This window comes from Phyllostomus discolor, chromosome 12 (genome assembly GCF_004126475.2).
Source record: "Phyllostomus discolor isolate MPI-MPIP mPhyDis1 chromosome 12, mPhyDis1.pri.v3, whole genome shotgun sequence".
In the NCBI taxonomy this organism is placed as follows: Eukaryota; Metazoa; Chordata; class Mammalia; order Chiroptera; family Phyllostomidae; genus Phyllostomus; species Phyllostomus discolor.
In genome coordinates this window covers 61,529,793-61,538,414 of record NC_040914.2, presented here as the reverse complement: position 1 = coordinate 61,538,414, position 8,622 = coordinate 61,529,793, and the positions used below count along the sequence as shown (strand labels likewise).

Below are 8,622 nucleotides of genomic sequence, written 5' to 3'. Positions count from 1 at the left end.
AAGTGCGCAGGCAGTGCTCGCGGCGGCGGCGACGGCGGCGGGAGGTTCGGTTGTCGCCCGTTGGCCGCGCGGCGCCGCGCTCGGCGGCCGCCATTGCAGGTCAGGCCGCGGGCGGGGGGGTCGCGGGAGGCCGCGGGGAGTGAGGGCTGAGCTGGGGATGGGGGCGAGGGTGTGAGGGAACGGGAAGCTAGGAAGCTGGGGCCGAGCGGGGCGCGCGGCTCGGGGAGAAGAATGGCGAGCGGAGGGGCGGGGAGCGGCTGGCGGGGGAGGGGAGATCGGGAAGAAGGAGGGGCGCGGGGAGGGCCACGCAGAGGTGGGGGAAGAAATAGGGGGTGCCCCGGGCGTAGGTAGGCCGGGAATTGTGGGGGAAGGGAGCGATGTGCAGACGGAAGGCGGAGGGAGGGGAGCGAGCGGGGCGGAGCGGAGAAGGGCGGAAAGGGTGGCCGAGCGCGGGCGGAGGACGGAGAAGGGGGCGGCGCGGGCCGGATCCTCGAGGTATGTGCGGAAAGGGGCTCTTCCCCGGTGGGGTGGGAGCCCAGTACACGAGGTTTATGGGAACGGGGTAGAACCGGAACCCAAGCGGTAGCGGGAATATCAGAAAGGGGACTCTCGGGGGTGGGGGTTGTAGGACTGTGAATCTTGTTTGAGGGGACATTTTAAATTGGCGGGGGAGGGGTAGACGCTTGGGAGAGATCGTTTTGGAGGGTGGTCGGAAGGAAGTGTCGAGTCTGGAAAGTGATCCAGGCTCTTTTGTGGGCGGAGTGAGATGAAAGAAGGGTCGGGTGGGGTCCTTCCAAGGAAAGAACGAAGTATATCGTAATTAGAGGGAAACAAACGATTTGGAGAATGAGGGTGGTAGAAGAAAGTTTAAGAGTAATCTTTGGTGGAGGGTGAACGGTTTGGAACATCACTCTAGGGGGTGTGGTGTAAGGTAGTGTAAAGAGTCGTTCCCCAGGGAGGTAGAAGAAAGGGTTAAACACCTTGGCAATAGGTCCCAGCGAAAGTCCGGGTAACTTGGTGGAGGTTAGTGAAGCGTTGGGAAGCGGATTGAGAAGTCCCAGAAAGTGGGCGGGACTACAAGTAGGAAGTCCCAAAACTGAAGGGGAAGGATGGGAAGGGGAGAGGGTGGAGAAAATGGGGGCTGGTGGGAGGAGAGTCCGCGATTGAGGGAGACCTCAAGCAGGGTTAGAAGGAAAGGGCTTTGGGGAACGTAGGGTGCTGTAGCAGTAAGAGGAGGAAGGGTTGAGATGGGGTTGCAGAGTGGCAGAAGATGGAGAAAACTGGAGTAACTCAGATCGACTGAAGCCATTTTTTCCACTCGTCTGCAAATACCAGTAATTGATTCCCTCCATCATGGGAATCCTAAAATGTGATGGGAAAGTATCACGTGTATGCATAGTATCCACACACGTATTTGAACACACTCTTCACTAAGAAAAGTTTGGAAGCATTCAGTTCCACCTACCCTCCATAGCCCCCTTTTGGAGGGAAGCAAGCTTCTCATTCAGAAACAGGATTATATCACTTGATAGAAAGCTGTCCACAGACAAGATCCCTTTTAGACCATCCCCTTCAGTCACAAAACCACAGTAACACTGCTAATAAAAATAATTGTATTCATTTATATATCAAACTTCCTGAATTGTTCATTTGGTGGAAAGGCACACAGAAAAACAGTCCTCATTTGGAGGAAAACAACCTCAAGAACTGAAGCAGTTTGGCGAACCCTGACTGCCATGTTTGAACTGTTCTCCCATTGTGTGAACTTGATTTAATTCTGATAACCAGCTGCTTCTATAGGATGTTTTACTCCACTGTAAATATTGAAATAATAGTATAATATGAAGGCATTCTATATTAAGAAAAAGCCATGTTCCTCCAGGTAACCAATAGCTTGACCCTAAAGGCTTTATCGTGCTAGGTACTGTGCTGAATGCATTCATAACCTCATTCTCACAACTCTTTGAAGTGATTCTCTTTTATGCCTGGTTTATTAGCAGGGAACTGAAACAACGTTAAATTATCCCTGTCATACATAGGATACATGGCATAATCATAGAATCCAAATCTAATGGCTTCCCCCCTGTATCCCTAAACACAAGGAGTAGTCCCTGGGCCCAAATAGATCAGTAAATGCTACCTGTTGGCCTAGCATATGTTAGAGTCTTTATTCCCTTACTTTAAAAAACTTAAAAAACAAGAATTAGAAAATTCTAATGAAAACAATTTATAAGACATTATTTAGCTCTAGAAAAAAATTATTTGTGGTTCAGTTAAACCATTGAGTCAAGGCCCCTCTCAATAAAAGCTGTATGTTCTTTATTCTGCCATACTTTATCTTGGGGGCAGTTACCATTATGAAAATAATTGTTCACTATAAGATTGTTCTGTTTAAGACAGTAATCTTCCAACAATTCACAAACCAAAAAATACATTTTGTTGGAGATTAAAAGGAATCACTATCAAAAAATGTTCTCTAAACAATTAGATATGATCATATAAATAGGCTTGTGGTTCTTTTTTAATTGCCCATCCCACAGATGTAATAGCTGCTTTGGTGACAAGTTACAAGACCTACATAGGTTACTTACTTGCCATTTTGTAAAAGATGCTGTGAGAAAGGCTAGTGCTGTAAAGCAATCGGTTCTACAGGCATACTCAGTGACTTTCTACTTTGCTGAAGGGCAACTGTTGCAAGAAAAAATACAGGATTCAGGTGATAGGGTATTTTAAGGCCCTAAAGTAGAATTTTATAATTTGACAATACAGTTGTAGGAGAGGTGGGCAGAGAGACCATGTTGCAGAGTTAGTTCACATCCCAGCTCTCCCACTTTGTGAGTTGTTACTTGACCTTTAGCTTCTTTAAGCCTGTTTTCCTCATCTGTAAAGTGGGAGATAAGACAGTGTCCACATAGAATTGTTTGCATTTCAGAACTGAAAGATTCCAGATTAAGTGTTAAGACAAATGAGAAAAGAAGCTTTTTGAATTATGAAGATATGCCCTGCCTGGACCTTTTTCTTAGAAATTGTGATAGCACTTTGATTTTTCAGGCTTTTAAATTAATAATTTTAATAATAACTAACTTCAAAACAGATAGAAGCCAAATGACAATGTGTATCCTACCCAGATTGTTCTGAATCCAGTCAGACCTTTTGGAGTTTTATTTTAAATCATTACTCTTTCTCCTTCTAGAAACCTTAGAAGTGCTTTTGGTGGTTCTTTCAGTGAGGGCCACCTTTGTCAAAATACCAGTGCCCTCCTGAGCTAGTGCATTACCTGTTCTTAAGTGGTCCCACAGCTGGCGCTGCTCCTGCAGGTGTGGCTTATTCAAGGATGGCTTCTTGATTCCATGTTGCCCTTCAGACCAGCTCTTGGGTGTATGCTATGCCTACCTGATGCCTTTTAATTCTCACTGGCACTTGGTTTTCTCCTTTGGGAGGACAGAATTGGGTAGTCATAACCAGTGTAAAGTCAGATGGCCTAGGTTCTTAGGCTGGCTCTACTATATACTGGCTGTGTGTGTGCACGTGCCACATACAAACAAGTGTGTCTCAGTAGCTTTATCTGCAAAATAGGGATAAGTACCTATCTCAGAGTAGTCACAGTGATAAGAGATACTACCCATATATATATGCACAGCATCTGATTCATACTAAAAATTCACTAAATATTAGCTGCCTTTTATATTTAAAGTCCAGTGATTTGACCAACCTCATGTTCCCAAAGTATGTTTGGTGCTCAAGAGTAGAATCTGCTGTCCTTTAAGTCTGTTTGATGGCAGTGCACTCTTCCCTGGAGATCCAAAATGAAGATTAACTGATCAGTAAAGAAACCTATTTTGATTTGTTGGCTACACTTGAACACAATTACACCTACTAACTTGCTGTACTACATTTGGTAAACACTGGACTGATAACCTTCCACTAAGCTCCATCTATTAATTGGGAAGATGTATACAGAAGTTGTAGTTTAGATCCCCGCCGAATCTGTCCTTCCCAGAAAGACAAGTGTAAGTGAAGCCAGTTTCCAGCAAAAGTGTTCTCTATAAACCCAATCTTGTATAGTACCACAAACTTGCCACCAGGTGGTGCTGTTGTATAACGTGAGAGTCTTAGAAGTGTCACCGTAGTACACTATTTTTAGTGTCTTAAGCCAAAAGTGGTCAAAGCATTTTGATGAGAGTCATGTCAGAAATCAGCTTTTCACTAAAGTTGATTGAAGGACTTTTCAGTTCGCAAGGCTTTTAGTTAAAAGAGTTCCTTTGAACCTTGAAATACCAGATAAGCAAAGTGGGCACAAAGTTTATGGCATCACCAAGGAAAAAAAGTAAACTCTAAAAGAACTAGCTCCTAACAATATCCTTGAGGAAGGCAGATTATTAGTATAGTAGTTAAGAATGTGGGCTGTGCAGTGTATAGGTTGGGTTCAAATTCTGGTTTTTTGACGACTAGCTATGTGGTCTTGAACCCAGTTGTGACATTTCATTGACTGTTTACATTGTAGTTACCTTTGGTGATCTTAAGCAGTCTTATATGTATATCAGCTTTTTAAAAGTTTACATCTTATAGAATTGTTAGAGGAATGAGATAAAATGTATATAAAGCACTAAGTGTCTAGTACACAAGCAAATTTGAGCTATTGCTATTATCCTAAACCCTTTTTTCCCTCTACAGCTTATTTTCAGTTGCTTTTGTAAAGACGGAAGGCTCATGGTACAAATTATTGTTTCCAGGTAAGTACATTTTAAGGCTTTTTTTTATTCAGCTTGACTGCTTAGAGCTATATAGATTTTCTATTTATTGGAGGAATCAGGGTCCTGAGGTACCTCTCATACAGATCCTTGCATTTCAATCTCTAGTTTAGTGTGGCACACTGCCCAGTTTCCCGAGCGCTTGTGCTCAGCACAAAGTTCCTTTGGGCCTTGAATGGTGGTGTAGGACACTAGTCATCCTTCACCCCACAAAAATATTGTAACCGCCAGCCCTTTGCTTGCAGTGCTGGGGCTGGAGGCCTGGCAGAATGGGTGCTGATGGAGCTACAGGGGGAGATCGAGGCTCGCTACAGCACTGGATTAGCTGGAAACCTCCTGGGAGACCTACATTACACCACTGAGGTGAGGGGGCTTTTCTTTCCCTGCCTAATGCCTCAGGAAAGCAAGCTACACCAAGGTGGTGCTCCCAGGACCCAGAGTGAGGACTCCCCTCAGGTTTGTTATTTAAGGTCTAGCTAATCTGCTAAGCTGTTTACTGCCCCACTTCTCTAGTAGCAGGGCAGTTTAGCTTTGAGGAATCTCAAAAGGTCACAGTTCTAAAAGTGAAAATTCTCTTACCTGGGCAAAAGGGGCACAAGGGTGGGTTGTCTACTGTGGCTGCTCAGCAATGGAAGAGCCAGACCAGGGAGGGCAGGTGGCAGTGTTGCCTGCCAAGAGCATCTCTAGGAAGCACCTGAGCATTATGATCTTGCCCTGAACCTCAGGCATCTCGTTCTTGTTCTGCCAAAGGGAATCCCTGTGCTGATCGTGGGGCATCATATCCTGTATGGGAAAATCATCCACCTGGAAAAACCTTTTGCAGTCCTTGTCAAACACACTTCTGGGGAGCAGGACTGTGATGAGCGTGCCTGCAAGACTGGTACCCGGTACCTGGTGACAGCACTCATCAAAAACAAGATTCTTTTCAAAACTCGCCCGAAGCCCATTATCACCAACGTTCCCAAGAAAGTATGAAAGAACCCCGGATTTTCCCTAGAGAGCGGCCAGCTCCTTGGACTCGTGCTCCACTGCCACCTCGAGGACGGCTCGACAGTTCCCTGGGACCGCAGGGGGGTCCTGTTCTAAACACAGGCCACCCACTGGGCATGATCTCGGATTCCCTCCTTATGACGCCTGGTTCTCTTGGTGGAAATCTGGCCCCATTTCCAAGGAATTCTTCTCCTTTTTCAGCTTCATCAGGTTCATTGGCTTCAAATGCGGCACCTTTCCCTGCTGGTGCTCGTGACCCAGGCATGGCTTCTTTTCCAAGGGGAATGAATCCCACTAGCACAAGTGCAGTTTCTTTCCCAAGGCCAGGTGGTCTCCTTGGCCCAGGTCCGGGCCCAGCTGTAAACCCTAGAGCAGGGGCTCTTCCAGGCCCAGGGCCTCTGTCTAACCCAAGGTTAGGGGGTCTCCCTGGGCCAGGTCCTATGCCCAACTCAAGGGCAGGTGGTCTCCTGGGAACAGGTCCTAGCTCCAGAAGTGGTGGCCCCATGGGCCCTGGATCTGCACCCAACCTGAGAACGGGTGTCCTTTTGACTTCTGGAAATGGTCCTCCCAATAATAGGCCCGTTGGCCTGGGCCCTGGACCAAGTCCCAGTCTGAGATCGGGCTTCATAGGTTCAAACCCTGCCCCAAGGTCTGGTATGTTTCCAGGCCCCAGCCTTGGGCCCAACCCAAGAGCAAGTGACCTGGGCCCAGGCCTTGGGCCCAACCCAAGAGCAAATGACCTGTGCCCAGGCCTTGGGCTCAACCCAAGGGCAGGTGACCTGGGCCCAGGCCTTGGGCCCAACCCAAGGGCAGGTGACCTGGGCCCAGGCCTTGGGCCTAATCCAAGGGCAGGTGGCCTGGGCCCAGGCCCTAATCTGGATACCAGAGCAGGTGGCCTCTTGGGCACAGGATCTGGTCTTAACTTAAGAATGGCTGGCCCTCAAGGCCTAGATCTTGCCCCCATTCTAAGAGCAGCAGGTCTTTTAGGAGCAAATTCATCATCCTTTTCACAGGCTTCTGGAAACATGGGCACAAGCCCACCTTCCATGGCAAGAATACCTGGCCCCATGGGCCCAAACTCGGGTCCTGGCTCTCGGGGAATTGGCCTTCCAGGGCCAAATCCATCTCCCATGTCTAGGGCTCCTGGCCCCATGGGCCCTAATTCAGCTCATTTTTCGAGGTCAGCTGGCCCCATGGGAGTAAATGCTAATCCCTTTCCAAGGGGGACAGGTTCAGGGGCACTGAACCCAGCTGCCTTCTCTCAGTCTTCTGGCACATTGGCTTCAAACCCAGCTACCTTCCAGAGGTCTGCTGGCCTCCAGGGCTCCAATCCAGCAATTTTCCCAAGAGCCTCTGGGCCTTTAGGACCCAACCCAGCTAACTTCCCAAGGGCCACCGGCTTACAAGGTCCAAGTCCAACTACGTTCCCAAGGTCTACTGGCCCACTCGGCCCTGGTCAGGTTACTTTCCCCAGGTCAGCTCCTGGGCCTCTGGGTTCTTCTCCAGCAGGCCCCGTGGGTATCAACCCAGCTCCTTTTGCAAGACCAACAGGGAACCTGGGTCTAAACCCAACTTCCTTTCCAAGGATGAATGGCCCTGTAGCCAAGACTTTGGTCCCGTTTCCTAGAGTGGGTAGTCTCCCTGGCACAAACCCAGCTGCTTTCTCCAGACCAGGGGGTCCAATGGCTACAATGTACCCAAATGGAATGTTACCCCCTTAAATAGCATTTTCTCTCCAGGACCACCTTGGTTTCTAGGCATCGTGGTTCTGGGCCGAGGCTGTGTTTTAGGCAAAAGGGTAGACATGGAGCTACAGTCTGAAGTACATAGCTGGGGCTCAAGTTCAAATGAGCCATCTTTTTCAAATTCTGCTTCTTTCTTGATTGAAGGTGAAATGTTATTTGTGGGACATGGACTGCAGCAGGCGGAGTGATCCTAGCCTCGAGAGAAGGGATCCCCAGCCTTCAGAAGCCTGCTGTGCTTTTGTCCCACAGCTTTCTGCCCCTTGTTTCTTACTAGTTTCTTGAATTGTTCTTGTGGACTTTCCTCAGGGATACATTGGCCTGCAGGTCCCAATTCATATGCAGCCCCCTGCTCACCACTGGAGAATCAGCTCACTGCGCTCTAGAAACGCGGCACTGGTGAGCAGACCGTGCTTTGGCAGTTCGGACCCGGGCAGCTTGGACCTGGCCACCCTCTACTGCCGTACCTTTCCCTGGGGGCTGGAACACAGAATAGGGAGGTGGGAGACCACTTTAAAGACCCACCAAATACAATTTTTACTTGATGGCTAGTCCTGCAGCTGCCTTCTCTGGGACTCAGAGGAGGCCAGAATCAAGGCTCCAATGCTCATACAACTCCCTCCACTGGTACTCCCGATCACAGAACCTCAGAATTTAAGCTGATGCGGATGGGACATGGGGTGGGGGGCTGGGGGTGAAGGGGAGAAATCACTGTGCTTTGTTCAACCTGATGTGAAAGGATGGTTGTTTTTCCTGCGTTGTATCTTTTCTAACTGTTTCTTTAATAAATGGGATGAGAGGGCTGCCGATGTCACGCCATTTTGTTACCTGTTCCACAGGGAAGGAAGTTTACCCACTGCTTATGGTTTCAGCTTGGCCACAATCCTCCATTATCTGCCAGACAACATGCCTTCATTTAAGGAAGAGGCAAGCTAGACTTTTAGCTTTGGCTCACTCATCTGCCAATAATTTCACCAAAGACCCTGCCCACCCCGTACAATAAAATCTAAGCCACCACAGGCATACAGTTACCAAGGTAGGCCTACCATAGTCCCCAGTGCGGGCAGCTGATGGCTCACCCTGTTTCTGAGTAACGCTGGGATTACTTCAACTATATTTCTAGCTCAAGTGCCTCTTTT

General features: G+C 48.2%; 2 protein-coding genes across 3 annotated transcripts; both read left to right on the top strand.

Moving 5' to 3' along the window:
* The first annotated feature begins 2 nt into the window (after nucleotides 1-2).
* On the top strand, nucleotides 3-8,286 carry CHTF8 (chromosome transmission fidelity factor 8). 2 transcript variants are annotated; one of them, XM_028534773.2, is made up of 4 exons: nucleotides 3-99; nucleotides 4,675-4,733; nucleotides 4,997-5,114; nucleotides 5,502-8,286. In XM_028534773.2, exons 2-4 carry the CDS (start codon nucleotides 4,711-4,713, stop codon nucleotides 5,724-5,726), a joined length of 366 nt encoding a protein of 121 aa, XP_028390574.1. In that variant the 5' UTR covers nucleotides 3-99; nucleotides 4,675-4,710; the 3' UTR covers nucleotides 5,727-8,286. The 2 variants fall into 2 exon arrangements, with proteins under 2 accessions (XP_028390574.1, XP_028390575.1); XM_028534774.2 differs by lacking the exon at nucleotides 3-99 and adding an exon at nucleotides 473-495.
* DERPC (DERPC proline and glycine rich nuclear protein) lies at nucleotides 5,689-8,286 on the top strand. Its single transcript, XM_036012084.1, has 2 exons — nucleotides 5,689-6,554; nucleotides 6,594-8,286. Exons 1-2 carry the CDS (start codon nucleotides 5,723-5,725, stop codon nucleotides 7,460-7,462), a joined length of 1,701 nt encoding a protein of 566 aa, XP_035867977.1. The 5' UTR covers nucleotides 5,689-5,722; the 3' UTR covers nucleotides 7,463-8,286.
* Nucleotides 8,287-8,622: the final 336 nt, after the last annotated feature.

Bases quoted from the DNA above. Each gene is read 5' to 3' on its own strand.
- CHTF8 (XM_028534773.2), top strand. From the start codon at position 4,711: ATGGTACAAATTATTGTTTCCAG. The intron at 4,734-4,996 runs GTAAGTACATTT...CTTTGCTTGCAG, and splicing joins GTACAAATTATTGTTTCCAG to TGCTGGGGCTGGAGGCCTGG. The intron at 5,115-5,501 runs GTGAGGGGGCTT...GTTCTGCCAAAG, and splicing joins ACCTACATTACACCACTGAG to GGAATCCCTGTGCTGATCGT.
- DERPC (XM_036012084.1), top strand. From the start codon at position 5,723: ATGAAAGAACCCCGGATTTTCCCTAGAGAGCGGCCAGCTCCTTGGACT. The intron at 6,555-6,593 runs GTGACCTGGGCC...ATCCAAGGGCAG, and splicing joins TGGGCCCAACCCAAGGGCAG to GTGGCCTGGGCCCAGGCCCT.